Below are 16077 nucleotides of genomic sequence, written 5' to 3' on the forward strand. Positions count from 1 at the left end.
TCTCCGAGAGCTGTAGAGAGACACTGAGGAGTCTGCATAAATCATCCTATATGTAAGATGTTCTTACTATAGATCTGAATACTGGTGGGACAGCATTGACCCTAAATGACCAGGACACTAATATACTCGAGCTGTGAATTTCAGTGGGACATTTGATTGTTTCTAATGAAGAACACTATTTGGAGTATTGAATGGTACTCCACCGTTTAGCAGACGATTGATAAATCTCCTCCTCCAGTGCTGAATTAGGATACATACAGTCCGAGTCTTTAGACGTAGCTGTGAAGTTATGTTGCTATATTAATAAGCAATCTAGCATTGTGAACTGATCACTGCTTTTATGATACTATTCACAATAGAATTGCTGGTATTTATTTGATTTGTTTAATATGATTTACTACAACATATTGGAAGAGATGTATAAAGAGAGCAGGTGGATAGGTTACCCATAACAACCAATCGGCTCCTAGATGTCATTTTATAGAATGTACTAGAGAAATAATAGGTAGGAGCTGATAGGTTGCTATGAGCAACTTCTCCACTTGGCCTCTTTAGAAGGTTTGATCCATCTCCCCATTGTGTGATTGATGTACACAGTATATTGTATATATAATGTATACAGTAACTATAATATATAGTTATTTTTACCAGATAGCAGCACAAAAAGTAAATAACTAGAAAGTGAGTCATCTTATTAACATCTGGGAGATATGACTAATAAACAAGGTAGTGGCCTTCCCTAATTTGTACATGAGAAAGTGCCAGGTTTTTGTGATTACAAGTGTAATACAAGATTTAAATCACGTTACCCTTTATGGCCATTTCCAAAATTGTGAGGCAAGTTATAATTGGATTTTAAATAAGGTTATGAGCTCAGTACATCAAATATGTAAAAGATAACACAATATTTTATTATTTGCAGTCTACTGAGTCTGTCATTGTGAAAATTAAATTATCTTCATACCCCTTAATTGATTAACTGATTTTTAGATGAGGCTCCGTTCCTGATGAAGGCCACCGAAAAAGTTTGATCAAGGAGTCAATTACACAGTTGTATTTCAGCACATTGTTAGTAGTAATAGAAATATTAAATTTTTATAGAGAATTTTGTAACTTCCTAATTAACTTGAGGATTGGGACCTTATACCATAGCAGTGTGCCTGTCCAGTCTTGTCACATGTAAGGTACACTCTGTCTTCAGATTGATAAAGACAAGGAGGCTATTACATGCAGTACAGGAACTTATTCAAGCATCCTGTCTGCATACCTCCTTACACAGTACGTGTGGTAGATACTAAACAGAAATCACTTAATAGAGCCAGGGTAAAGATTGGAGCAGTAAAACAGAGATTTTATTAAAAATAAAACAAACAGTCCAGTCAGGAATAACCAGTGGCACAGAGGGAAGAAGAAATTAAAATGAGTTTGTGTGAGAAAGTATTTGTATGAACAAAATCCCCTTAAGACTGAGATCACCAACTCATACTTCTGTTAGGCATTGTGGAACTCCAAATCCCAGCATGATCTGTCGGTCATCGGTTGGCTATCGTTGTCTCAGAATGCATTTACTGTACAATGCTGGAACACTGCATCAGCTTTGTGTAAAGGTGGAGCAATGCAGTGTCGGACTGGATCATTAAGGGCCTACCTGGGGAATTCAGTGGTAGGGCCTCGTGCTTTAGGGTGTGGTGAGTTACCACAGGGGATGAGTCCAGCCCCACAGAGACTTGGACAGACATTGGAGACCATTTAACTGACCTTCTAATAGACTAACAATGTATAATTCCAGTGCACAGTCTGGAACCTGAAATTAAAGCAAGTGGTGGGGCCCATCTGTGATTTCTGTATCCCTGTGGGTCAGTCCTACCCTGGAGCAATGTACATAGTTTCCTAAAGTTGATATCTAGCTGTGTATATTGCCAGAGCCCTACATTAAATCTGGGCCGAGGTATATGTCATCCTGTCTGGAGTTAAGTTTTTACCTTTGAAGAAATGTATCAAACCTTATAAGAAATGGTCAAGTGGAGAAGTAGCGATCTATCAACTTCTAACTAGCAGTTATCAAGTACATTCTATAAAATCATTGGCTGCTATGGCAATTTCTCTACTTGTCCACTTCTCCACTCATTAGAGGGAGGCACATCTCTATTTTACACTATGCAGTATTGTATATCTAGTATATATCTAAATAGATTATTTTAGTTTATTCATAATGCAAAAAGTATTAGCAAAACATTATTATTTTGATTTCTGGCATTCGATCCATGCTGTTAAGAACATTCTATCCATGCTGTTAAGAACACTAACTTGACAACAAAAAGCCTAAAATGTACTCTTATAATCCTTTATTGAATGTATTATCTTCTTGAGTCATCACTTTACATTTGCAAATTGATTCTGTATTGATACATAAAGTAGGGGTGAGCGGGTTCGGATTTCTGAAATCCGAACCCCCCCGAGCCCCCCCGATCAGAGTCCGATCCGAGTCAGGCTCGACTTTTCCCGCCTGACTCGGATCTGAAATCGAGGCAAAACGTCATCATCCCGCCTTCCGAGTCTCGCGGGTTTTGGATCCTATATAAGGTACCCGCGTCGGCGCCATTTTCTCACTCGGCTGTGGACAGTGAAGAGGGAGGGTGGGAGTTAGGGCTGGCTGGGCTGTGTAGTGTAGTGTAGTGCTGCTGTTGTCCACTACTTCAAAGTCCATAGGGGCTGGCTGTGTTGTGCTGTGCTGCTGTTGTTAATAGGGGCTGTGTCCACTACTTCAAAGTCCATAGGGGCTGGCTGGACTGTGTTGTGCAGTCAGTTCTCCATAGGGGCTGTGTCCACTCCAAAGTCCTGTGCAGTGTCCCAGTCCTAAAGGGGTGCTGTAGTGTTGTCCAGGGGGTGCTCTGTCCATCAGGGGTGCTCCCCCCAAGTGCTAAAAAAATTATATATTTTCTGTGTTTGTGAATTGTGTGCGCAGTAGCCCCACGTGCATCAACAAAGTAGTGCCAAGCGTGCGCCTGTTTCATAAGTAAAGAGCCGGCTGGCTTGACTGTTAAAGGGTGCTGTAACCCCCAAAGTAAACTCCAGTCCAAACCAAAAAAAAAATTATTTTCTGTGTTTGTGAATTGTGTGCGCAGTAGCCGCACGTGCATCAACAAAGGAGCAGCTCCAAGCGTGCGCCTGTGTCCCATAAGTAAAGAGCCGGCTGGCTCATTTCTTAAAGGCTGGTGTAACCCACAAAGTGCACTACTCTCCAGCAAAAATAAAAAAATATTTTCTGTGTTTAGCCGCACGTATATATCAAATCGATATAACATAAATGGAGGACCAAACTTTCTCCGATAAAAATAAAATAGAGAAAGATCAAGAACCACTTCCTCCTAGTGCTGAAGCTGCTGCCACTAGTCATGACATAGATGATAACATGCCATCAACGTCGTCTGCCAAGGCCGATGCCCAATGTCATAGTAGAGGGCACATACAATCCCAAATGACAAAGTTCAGGAAAATGACCTTGAAAAAAACATTTAAATCAGCTGAAGAGAAACGTAAACTTGCCAATATGCCATTTACGACACGGAGTGGCAAGGAACGGCTAAGGTCGATCCCTAGTATGTTCATGACTAGTGGTTCAGCTTCACATGACGATGGAAGCCCTCCTCCCACTAAAAAAATCAAAAGAGTTAAGCTGGCAAAAGCACAGCGAAGAACTGTGCTTTCTAAGAAGATATCACAAATCCCCAAGGAGAGTCCAAGTGTGGTGGTGGTTGCGATGCTTGACCTTCCCAGCACTGGACGGGAAGAGGTGGCTCTTTCCACCATTTGCACGCCCCCTGCAAGTGCTGAAAGGAGCACCCACAGTCCACTTGCTGATATGCAAATTGAAGATGTCACTGTTGAAGTACAACAGGATGAGGATACTGGTGTAGCTGGCGCTGAGGAGGAAGTTGGCGAGGAGGATTCTGATGGTGATGTGGTTTGTTTAAATCAGGCTCCGGGGGAGACAGTTGTTGTCCGTGGGATGAAAAAGCCCATCACGGTCATGCCTGGGCAGAAGACCAAACATTCCACCTCTTTGGTCTGGCAATATTTCTATCCAGATCCGGACAACAACTGTCTTGCCATATGTACCATATGTAAAGGTGAAATAAGTAGGGGTAGGGACGTCAACCACCTAGGAACATCCTCCCTTATACGGCACCTGCAGCGCGTTCATAAAAAGTTACTGTCAAGTTCAGAAACTTTGGCTAAGACCGTAAGCAGTCCAGGGACACCTAAATCCCGTTGTCCTGTTGTATCCAAGCGCCTGCAAACCACACCGTCAACTCCCTCCTCGTCAATTTCCTCCTTAGTCAGGATCGGAAGTAGTCCTGCAGGCCATGTCACTGGCATGACTGACTCTCCTATCCGGGATTCCTCCGGAGGATCCTGCATTGCTACGCCTACTGCTGCCGCTGCTGCTGTTGCTGGGAGTCGTTCATCATCCCAGAGAGGAAGTAGGAACACCACTACTTTTACTAAACAATTGACCCTCCAACAGTCCTTAGCGAGGAGGATGAAGTACGACAGCAGTCATCCTGAAGCAAAACGTATAACTGAGGCCTTGACTGCTATGTTGGTGTTAGACGTGCATCCAGTATCCGCCATTAGTGCAGTGGGATTTAGACAATTGATGGAGGTAGTGTGTCCCCGGTTCCAAATCCCGTCTAGATTCCACTTCACTAGGCCGGCGATACCGAGACTGTACAGAAACGTCAGAAAAAGTGTCCTCAGTGTCCTGTAAAATGCCGTTGTACACAATGTCCACTTAACCACGGACATGTGGACAAGTGGAACAGGGCAGACTAAGGACTATATGACTGTGACTGCCCACTGGGTAGATGTATCACCTTACGCAGCAACAGCAGCAGCGTCACCAGTCGCAGCATCTCAGAAACGCCAGCTCGTTACAAGGCAGGCTACGCTGTGTATCACCGGTTTCAGTAAAAGGCACACCGCCGACAACCTCTTAGAGAAACTGAGGGAAATCATCGCCCAGTGGCTTACCCCACTTAGACTCTCCTGGGGATTTGTGATATCTGACAACGCCACCAATATTGTGCGGGCATTACATCTGGGCAAATTCCAGCATGTCCCATGTTTTGCTCACACAATAAACTTGGTGGTGCAGAATTTTCTGAAAAGCGACAGGGGCGTGCAGGAGACGCTTTGGGTGGCCCGAAAAATTTCTGGCCACTTTCGCCATTCAGCGACTGCGTGCCGAAGACTGGAGCGCCAGCAAACACTCTTGAACCTGCCCCACCATCACCTGAAGCAAGAGGTTGTGACGCGGTGGAACTCAACCCTCTATATGCTTCAGAGGATGGAGGAGCAGCAAAAGGCCATACAAGCCTATACATCCACCTATGACATAGGCAAAGGAGGGGGTATGCACCTGACTCAAGCACAGTGGAGAATGATTTCCGTGTTGTGCAAGGTTCTCCAGCCCTTCGAACTTGCCACACGTGAAGTCAGTTCAGACACTGCCAGTTTGAGTCAGGTCATTCCCCTCATCAGGCTTTTGCAGAAGCAGCTGGAGAAAGTGAAGGAGGAGCTAAGACGGAGCGATTCCGCTCGGCATGTGGGACTTGTGGATGAAGCCCTTCATTCGCTTTGCCAGGATTCCAGGGTGGTCAATCTGTTGAAATCAGACCACTACATTTTGGCCACCGTGCTCGATCCTAGGTTTAAAGCCTATGTGGTGTCTCTCTTTCCGGCCGACACAAGCCTGCAGAGGTGCAAAGACCTGCTGGTGAACACACTGTCAGCTGAAGCGGAACGTGACACGTCAACAGCTCCTTCTTCATTTTCTCCCGCAACTGGGGCTGCCAGGAAAAAACTTAGGTATCCTAAGCAACCCGCTGGCGGTGATGCAGGGCAGGCAGGACCAAGTTTGGACATCTGGTCCGGACTGAAGGACCTGGCAACAATTTCTGACATGTCTACTGTCACTGCATATGATACTGTCACCATTGACAGAATGGTGGAGGATTACATCGGTGACAGCATCCAAGTAGGCATGTCAGACAGTCCATTCCTTTACTGGCAGGAAAAAGAGGCAATTTGGAGGCCCCTGTACAAACTGGCTCTATTTTACCTGAGTTGCCCCCCCCTCCAGTGTGTAATCCGAAAGAGTGTTTAGTGCAGCCGGGAACCTTGTCAGCGAAAGGCGTAGGAGGTTGCTTCCACAGAATGTGGAGAAGATGATGTTCATCAAAATGAATTATCAGCTCTTCCAGGGAGACCAGCCTCCAGAACGTACAGAGGGACCTGTGGTGGTGGATTCAAGTGGGGACGAGTTAATACTTTGTGAGGATGAGGATGTACACACTGAAGAGGGTGAGGAATCGGTGGATGAGGAGGATGAGGATGACATCTTGCCTCCGTAGAGCCAGTTTGTGCAGGGACACATTAATTGCCAGCTTGTTTTGTGGGGGCCCAAACGAACCAATCATTTCAGCCACAGTTGTGTGGCAGACCCTGGCGCTGAAATGATTGGTTTGTTAAAGTGTGCATGTCCTGTTTATACAACATAAGGGTGGGTGGGAGGGCCCAAGGACAATTCCATCTTGCACCTCTTTTTTTTCTTTGCATTATGTACAGTTTGGGGCCTAATTTTTCAAACTGCCATCCTGTCTGCCACTGCAGTTTCACGCCTAGATGGGTCACGTGTTTGTGCCGCCCACTCGTGTCGCTTAGCATAGTCATCCAGCTACCTCGGTGCAACCTTTTGGACATAAAAACACTATTGTGAGGTGTGAGGTGTTCAGAATAGACTGGAAATGAGTGGAAATTAAGGTTATTGAGGTTAATAATAGCATAGGAGCAGAAAAACCTACAAATTCTGTGATTTTAGCTGTTTTTATGCTTTTTTTAAAAAAAATACAGATCCAAAACACAAAACCCAGAACCCAAAACACGGAAGGGTGGTTTTGGCAAAACCAATCCAGATCCAAAACACGAAGAAAGATCCAGATCCAAAACCAAAACACAAAACACGAAAAGTGGCCGGTGCACACCCCTAACATAAAGTAAAATAACTTTTCTATTAGGACAGTGAAATGTTTGACAAAACAATTAGGGGGAGATTTTTCAATGTGAAATATTGTTCAGAAGAAAAAAGCACCTCAAGTAGCATTGTTAAATAATTATTTCCCCAAATCTCCAATGTTCTTTTTTTTTATTATTTTAAATGATGTTATAAATACAGGCAATTTACCTTTGTATTGACAATGCATTTTCAATGGGTGCAGAAGGCCCACTGGAATACATTACCCATAGACAAGAATGAGAAAAGCTCATACAATCTAAAAAAATTCTTACGTGTCAGGCTGGGGCATGAAGGCCTACTGGGGGGAATGCATATGTGGTGTATACATCACAGTCCTGGGAATGCAATATAATGTAACATACTTAATAACTAAGCACATGATGTTGATCCTGTCTATATATACAACATTAATGCATTGTACATGAGATAGGGAACCCTGGTACTGTCCAGCCAGTGTCTAAAACTCAATGAGATCTACATTAGGTCAACTAAAGGTGAAATATGGGACATTTATAAAAAAAAAAAAAAAAATCAACTATTTAAGCTATTACCACTAGGATGACTTAATTGTAGGTTAGAGAATGAACGCTCTTCTATAATGCCATTCCAATCACTGGCAGTAAGTGTTCATTATGTGAAAGCCCACAGCCAACGAGAAGAGAACACATGTTTGTGTTGTGACCACCCACTTTTAATGTCAGAAAGGTGAATCCTGGTGTAATTTGTATAAAAGTGAACAAAGCACATATGTTTATTTGTGGTTCTGCTCTACCAGGGTACTGCCCTAGAGGAGGGGGTGGAACCCTCAAGCAATGGGGCCCACTGGGAATTTCCCCTGTACTACTGTGGGCCAATCTGACCTGAACATGCGGGGTGAGTGTAATTTGTTGTGCAGAGTGATTGTAATTGCTTCAGCAACCCATTGAAAACAATGACAGTAGCGACAAAGAAGTGTGATACTATTGCGGGGCTGTTCATGTTGGCGTTTGTAATTCTACAAGTAGCAGCAAGCCGTGGTAGCCATTTTTTAACTTCCTTTAAAAAAAAACCCAAATAGTTTATTTAATGGAGCATTTTCACATTATCAATCACATCAATCTGCATTGCATTTGTACAGGTATTCTGTCTACTAGAATTCTGTTTCCTTTCCTTGATTAGATTATTTATATGTATGTACGGAATCGGTATGATTCCTGGCAGCGCCTGGCCGACAAAAGCAGAGTTCCCGGCAGCGGAAGCCCGACAGCGCTGGAAATCCCGATCGTCGCTGAGGTAAGTATAAACTAACCTAACCTAACCCCCTCACCCTAACCTTCCCCCAAGTGCTTAACGCTAATCCCCCCTGTAAGTGCCTAACCCTAACCCCCCCCCTTCCCCACTGCCTAAACCTAAGTCCCCCGGGGGGGGCCTAACCCTAACCCTCCCTCCCCCTAGCCTAACCCTCCCGGGGGGGTGCCTAACCCTAAGTCCCCTCCGGGTGCCCTAAACCTAACCCTCCCCCCCCGCGGCTCTCCGCCGGTCATTTATCCCACGCCGGGATAAAGCAGTCGGGAAGCCGGCTGTCGGGATTCCAGCAGCCGGCTTCCCGATTGTATACCGTATGTACATACTGTAAATGTATGTATTTAGTATATACGCCGCACCATTGTTCTGTATAAATAAAATAACATTAACTAAACCTAAATCAATCCTAAATCATTTACCTATAAAAACACTAATACATAAGGAGCGTAAACATAACTAGAAGCAACAAAAAAATGTAATGCTTTCATTCTAGAGTTGAAAGTTTAACAACTCAAGGTTTGAAGACATGAAATGCTGAATAGTTACACTTGAGTGATTGTGACGGCACTGTAATAGATACAGTCATAAAGCTTGTATGTTTTTTAGGTGCACAGTTTTATATAACTGACGTGAAGTTATTATGTTTTCATGTATATTTGCATTATAAATTTTTGAATAGCCATGTTTCCTTCCATAAAACAATTATAAATAACATAGTCAGGGTAATTTTCATCCAAGAAAACCTACAACAGTACAAGTGGTTTGCCATAATGTTGGGAACAGGGGCGTATTTATAATGGGTGCAGGATGTGCAGTGCACGGGCCCCTGGGTCCAGGGGGGGCCACACCGCATACCTTGCACCCATACTATACTTACCTCTCCAGAGTCCCACGTTGGCGCCGGTGTCAACATTGTACAAACGCCTGGAAAATGGCCTCCTCGGCCATTTCACCATTGTTTTGCGCATGCGCAGTTTTTCCCGCTAACCTGCGCATGCACTATAGACTCTGGGAACACTCTAGTGCCCACAGTCTATCAGTGCAGCACTGTCTGCGCTGTGCTCAGTGCGCTTCTGGCCACCGGACTGAGGGGGGGGCCCGTGACGGAGACTTCACACAGGTCCCCCCTTTCTTGAAACGCCCCTTGATGGGAACAGCAGAATTGTATCACTTTTATCTCACTTAATTATGGTTGATGAGATCGCTCGCAGACTCTGGACGCCACATTCCGATTAACAGGCTGCTACCGTTTGGGGGTGGAGATAGGGTGGCGAAGGCAGCGTTATAGGAAACGGGAGCGTGTCACCCATTTTCTGGGCGTGCTGAAGCCATTGACCAGGGGACGCGCTTGATTGGATTCAGCAACGTGAATTCCCTGGTCATCCTGAATAACCTAGGGGTTACTCAGATGACTGAAGTTCACGCAGGCGATTTAATGCTGCATCCTTGGATGCAGCAGCAGATAAGAGAAGCCAGCAGGAGGCACAAGACGCCTCCTGCGGCATTAGCATATTATCACATAGCGGTGGTGTACGAATACACAGCAGCTGTGTGATCATTGTACATCTCTGAATCAGGCCCTTAGTACTGTACATAAAGTGAATGTAAAGCAGCCACTGACATTGAGAAAAAGAGAATAATACTAGTAAACTACTGTAAGGTTGTCATAAATTATGTTAACTGTGGACAAGCAAAAAGAATTGTGGCAATGTTTTTTTAACACATTGCAGAATGTACAGTAGGCAGCTTCTAATTCATTGTTATTCATCTATTTCCTAGTGTAGAATATGACTTCAGGCAGCAGGAAGGAAGATTCCTTCACATTCTGAAAAAACTTGATAAGGTGGAAGCAAGTCCTGTTCTGGCTCCTCTGCCGAAACCTGAACCAGAAAGCGTGATTGCCGAAAAGCAAGGCTTACGGAGGAAAACAAAGAAAGTGAAGAAGAAATGCTTCTGGTGGATTTGACCACTGAGTCGGTCATAGGCTTCTATGACTGTGTGCGAGCGCTATTACAGTTGGTGGTGCCTCTTGTTATTATATCTTGCAAGAAAAAGTAGTCACTATTTGATTTTCATATTTAACCATATAAAGGTAAAGTATAAAGTAAGTTCTAACTCAAACTTTTTTTTATAAGCTCTACAGTATATACTTTTATATAATATTGTACACGTGATTAAAATATTCACAGATATTTATTATATTAATAACTTTTTTTTTGGTGATGTCGCACTGGAAATGTGTTAATCCCCACACACAAATATAAAATCTACTTCATTGTCATATAATTGAAAATAACAAAACAAAGGTAATCTATCACAAAATTACATGTGTTCATAATATTCATAAATTACACTGTCAAATGATAAAATGTTATTCTATGCTGAATGATATCTGTCACATTTGTGTTAATTACTGCCCACTAAGTGCTTGTTTACACAGGAGTAATTCCCCCACTGTGATACTGTGGTGCATTCCTGGTCATGGCAAACATCTGAAAATATTCCACGTACAAGATTCATTAATCCCTGATGGAATTTATGAGTTTCAGAAAATTGCGGAAATTGTGATTTGGGGTATTTATCAAAGCATGGGAGAGATAAAGTGGAGAGAGATATAGCACTAACCAATCAGCTTCTGTCAGTTTTCAAACACAGGCTGTAAAATGAGAGTTAGAAGCTGATTGGTTAGTGCTTTATCTCTCTCCACTTTATCTTTCTCTGTGTTTTGATAAATAATAATAATAATAATAATTTTATTTATATAGCGCTTTTCTCCTAATGGACTCAGGGCCTGATTCAGAGCCGGACGCTATTTGCGCTCGCTCGGTCAGAAAAAAAGGGGCCGGCTATTTAAATTGAGCGCTCGCTCTTTGCGGTCTGTTGACGCCTCTATGTCTGATCAAGCGAACGAAACATGCGCTCGCTATTTTGTAAAGACGCCCCCTGGCCGCTCGCATCCTACGTCATCTCCGCTATTTATTAGATTAATCGAGTACATCGAAAGGCATCTGAACTGCTCGCAGTTCTTGTGGTAGGTTTATCCTACCGCAATCATGCGAACAGTTCAGGCTAAGAAACAACCAAGTGACGTGGTCGACGACGCTGCTTTGTGAATTAGGCACACCCTTAAAACGCCCGTTTTGACCGTTTGGCACGCCTGCGTTCGGATCTCCACTCCCCGTTTTCAAGCACCTTCCCCTGTTACCACCCAAAAACGCCTCATCCTGTCACTCAAATTAGCAGGCACTCTCTATTTGGCGAGCGCTCGATTTCCGATCGCACTGACTGGTTGGCGCATGCACATTACGACCCATATGCATGCGCAGTTGTGCGAACATCGCTCGGAGTGAACTAGCGGCCGCTTACGAGCGGCTCTGAATCAGGCCCTCAAAGTGCTTTACATTTACAGTACAAAATAATAAATAAGCTTAAACAAGGGACATTAGTGAAATGCTTGGGTGAATAGGTGAGTCTTGAGTCTATTTTTGAAGAATTCTAGAGTGGAGGCCTCTCGAACTGTGCGGGGAAGTGCGTTCCAAAAGGTTGGAGCCACAAAACTGAAAGCTCAACCCCCAGACGAATTCCATGAGATTCTAGGTACTGCTAATAGTCCTTCGTCAACGGATCGCAGTAATCGAGTGGGACAGTAAGGAATCAGAAGCTGCTTCAGGTACCATGGGCCATGGTCATGTAGGGCTTTGTAAGTTAGTAAGCCAATCTTGAAAACAATTCGCCATCTGACAGGCAGCCAGTGAAGGGAGTAGAGAATGGGTGTTATGTGGCTGGAACGTGGCTGGTTGGTTAATAGTCTGGCAGCTGCGTTTTGTACCATCTGCAAGCGGTGCAATTCTTTTGCTGGGAGACCGAGATAGAGGGTGTTGCAGTAGTCTAGGCCCCATTCTGTCTATGAATACATCTGAGTCCTGATCATATTAAGTGAAGGACTATTGATCCCTGTGCTTGATTTATCTTAGTTAGTAAACAAAGGTAGCCGCAGGGAGAATGTTGTGTTCGAGCCCAGAAGTAAAGTTATAGCATAAGCCAGTGGTTCTCAAACTCGGTCCTCAGGACCCCACACAGGTCACGTTTTGCAGGTCACCTGGCAGGTGTAGTCATTACTCACTGACACATTTTAAAAGATCCACAGGTAGAGTTAATTATTTCACTTGTAATTCTGTGAGGAGACCTGGAAAACATGCACTATTTGGGGTCCTGAGGACCGAGTTTGAGAACCTGTGGCCTAAGCTATCACTTTACACTTTTGTCTTTGCAGGTCAGAGTCTATGTGCAAGAAATTTTTAATACAATCCAATGATAAGAAAGCATAGTTTTCAGGGCTAAAATGTGGGGCATCTATATAATAATTCTGTAAGGTCTGACCCATATCTAACATGCATGCGCAATGGGAGCAGTGGTACACAGGGCCGCCATCAGGGGGGTACTGCCGGGACTGGAATCCTGGTCCCGGACACTTGGGGGCCCACCCGCTCCTACCCCACTAGCGCTCAGAAACCACCACCCCCGGCTAAACAGTCAGCTAAATACAGATTGGGCTTGGGGCATGCAGGCAGAGGACACTCCCTGACAGCATACTTCTGCCTGTCACAGTCACTGACACTAATCACTGCACTGTGACTACACATAGCATCCGGCAGCTCTGCTTGGCTGCAATCAGTGGGGTGCCGCTGAGTGATGCTGATTGGTTAATGGCTTCAGCCATCCACCAATCACAGATTGGTGGATGGTTGGAACTATCCACCAATCAGATGCAGGAAGCTGTAGGATTCAGGATGGCAGGACCAACCATAAGCAGCCAGGTGAGGAATAGATATTCTGATATTTAAAAAGAGGTGGGGAGAAAGTGCGGGGTTTTTAATCAGTGAGTGAAAGCATTGCATATTAGGGACATTTTTTTCAATGATGGATGGAAAATTGAAGATTTAGGGTATGACATTTACGAGTGAATGGGGAGGCAGATCTATGGTATAATTTTTAATAAAGGAGAGGCACTCGGATTTGGGGTGTGATTTATAATGAGGAAGTATGGTTATGTATGTGTATATGTGTGTATATATATATGTGTATATATATATATATATATATATACACAGGCCCAGCCTGGGGACGTCCTCCCACTCCGCCTCCTATCAACGCCGCAGCCGGACACTAGGGAAGCCTGCCCGCATCTAGTACTGCCTGTCCGCTACTACTATCCCCTTGAAAGTGAGTGACAGGCCTAGCCGGGGGCTGGCTCCTACAAGCATGCCATCCACTACTTCTCACCCAACTCTCCCACTCTGCCTTCTAGCTAAGTTGCGGCCGGCCCGTGCAATAACGTTTTTATTGTTAGCTGCGGCGTGTGAGGAGGACAGAGGAGCAGCTAGAACAGAATGAGCGAGGTAACTAAGGTAAGTGTCTGGGGTTGTGGGGTGGGGGGCTGCTTATTTTGTCAGTCCCCATAATTTCTGATAGCAGCCCTGGAGGTGAATGCCCCAATAGCTCCCACTGCTAAGGAGACAGGACAGACCTAGCTAGGAGGAGTACCTGCCACCTGGAACAGGGTAAGTATGGGAGCGGGACTGAGCGGGGAGGGTGGGGGTCAGGATCGAGGGGGGGTAGTATGTCATGGGGAGAGGAGGGTGTTGGACAGCAGCAGAAAGGAGGGCAGAGCATTAGATAGAGAGAGGGCAGGTCCAGATAGAGCAGGGGTGGAGTGGATCTGGGGGCAGAACCGGCATGTTCCGGGTCCCTTTACTAATAAATATACCCCTATGAGAGACAGCTAAATAACACTGGTAAATCTGCTTACTGAACAACATAAGGTTTGGGAATTTGGTTCCATTAATATAAAGGAAAGAGGATTAATGCAAACTCTATTATCCTAACATGTCAGTTGGCAGCACCAGGACTAGTGCCAGGGTTTCTCCATCAATCACCATTATAAAGTCCATCAATCACCATTATATTTCAGAAATGTCACTGGGACCATGTACAATCTTCTGGAATGAACCACAGTGGAATGTCACTCACCTGTGTGAACAAGCCATCTAATGGCACTTCCTGCTAAGTCACTGGAAAACATTGTGGATACACAAATTTTATATAATTCAGCCCCATCACTGTTTTTAACGAGCACAACTGTATTTGGCTTAGCTGACACTGCACATCATGTCAAGCATTATAAAGACATCTAAAAATAGAGTTCTCACCCCTGGTCCTTAGCAACTGAGTTAGTATGTTTTTTTAGGATCCCTTCTACACTAAATAACTGATTGCTGTTCTCAAATAATGATATCCAAGAAAAGCTGTAGTATTAATCATAGCAGGGGAGAGGGAAGACGGAAAAATGTTTGAAACACAATGGACTTCAAACTTGTCCCTAAACGTCCTCTTATAGGTGGATGAACCACATCATCAGACAACCTGTTATAAGAATGAATGAATATCCAATGTCTGAAGACAAGGTGGAGAACTGGGATTCTCTTGCCTACTTTTTTGTTTTATTCATCCAGTGCTTCAACACTGATTGCTTCAATACTGTATCATTTACAAAATGATACATGATAGGAATGTATGAGAGAGAGAGTGGGCGTCTTTTTTGACTGTATAAAAAGAGTTTATTCTTGTATGCATGAAATAAATGTGGTCTTAGTATTTTTTAACAGCGGAAAATGCACAATAAAATAAGTTCTAAACCACATTTCAAGTTTAATATGTGTCTGTTACAAATTGGTTAAATATGAAATGGTTCTGATATTAGCAGATCATCTAAATGGTTAAATATGAAATGGTTCTGATAATAGCAGATCATATAAATGGTTCTGATATTAGCAGATCATCTAAATAATTATTTTTGTTCAGTATTCACTACAGAAAAAGAGGGGAAGGGGGCCACAGTTAAGTTGCAGTGGCATTCATAAAAATTAGGTACATGAAATTTAATTTACAGAGGAGAGGGTCCTAACAGAACACTCAAAACTGAAAGGGGATAAATCAGTGGGGCCGGATGGGATACTTCCAAGGATACTAAAAGAGCTTAAAGGTTTCCTGGTAACACCATCAACATAATTTTTCAACCAGTCACTAATATCAGGCGTGATTCTAGAGGACTGGGAATCGCTACCCATGGCAGAGCATCTAAGTCACGCCATGCATATCGCGCCATATGGTTCAAAGGTAGATAAGGACACATCTGTATGGAGCAAAGGTAAGGTTAGGATAGCAATGAGCCAATCTGACTGCATATCTTGCCATGTAATAATGCAGCAGTCTTACCTCCTACAAGATCTATAAAATTGTAAAATTTTTAGTCTGCTGGGACAGGGATATTGTTATATCAGTAAGAGTGTGAATCCTATCAATTTTACAAGTGAGGTCCACTTTCAAATACCTCTGTGTAATTCCAAATCTCCACATTCAGGCAGGTAGGCCTTGTTTTGGGCAAATGCTATGGGGGTCAGTGTCCCAGTACCCTCTTAAACGAAGCTGAGAGCTGCTCAGGTTGTGAGCTTTTATGAAGACTAATATTTTGGTGCTAAACCCTACATTATTTAAGAGGACATAGCCAATCAAAAGGAAAATCTATGAGACTAGACAATCAGTAGGAGTATATGTTACCAGGCCCCAACCATGAAAATTAGTTTAATGAGCAAGAAATGAAGCAAACAAACATAGTTCCTTCATTTATGAATTAACAAGCATTATCCACTGGTAAG

General features: G+C 43.7%; 2 protein-coding genes across 2 annotated transcripts in view; one reads left to right on the plus strand and one right to left on the minus strand.

Annotated features, from left to right (window-relative positions):
- The window catches only part of INSYN2B (inhibitory synaptic factor family member 2B), a 36625-nt gene extending 26181 nt beyond the window's left edge, over positions 1–10444 (plus strand). The window contains exon 3 of the mRNA XM_088465051.1: positions 10142–10444. Within this exon, the coding sequence (XP_088321177.1) occupies positions 10142–10328 (187 nt within the window). The 3' untranslated portion in view covers positions 10329–10444. The remainder of the gene's footprint in view (positions 1–10141) is intronic.
- The window catches only part of DOCK2 (dedicator of cytokinesis 2), a 966148-nt gene that overhangs the window by 466765 nt on the left and 483306 nt on the right, over positions 1–16077 (minus strand). The gene's annotated exons all lie outside the window — the stretch shown is intronic.

This window comes from Taudactylus pleione, unplaced genomic scaffold, assembly GCF_031769625.1.
Source record: "Taudactylus pleione unplaced genomic scaffold, aTauple2 ptg001827l, whole genome shotgun sequence".
NCBI classification, from domain to species: Eukaryota; Metazoa; Chordata; class Amphibia; order Anura; family Myobatrachidae; genus Taudactylus; species Taudactylus pleione.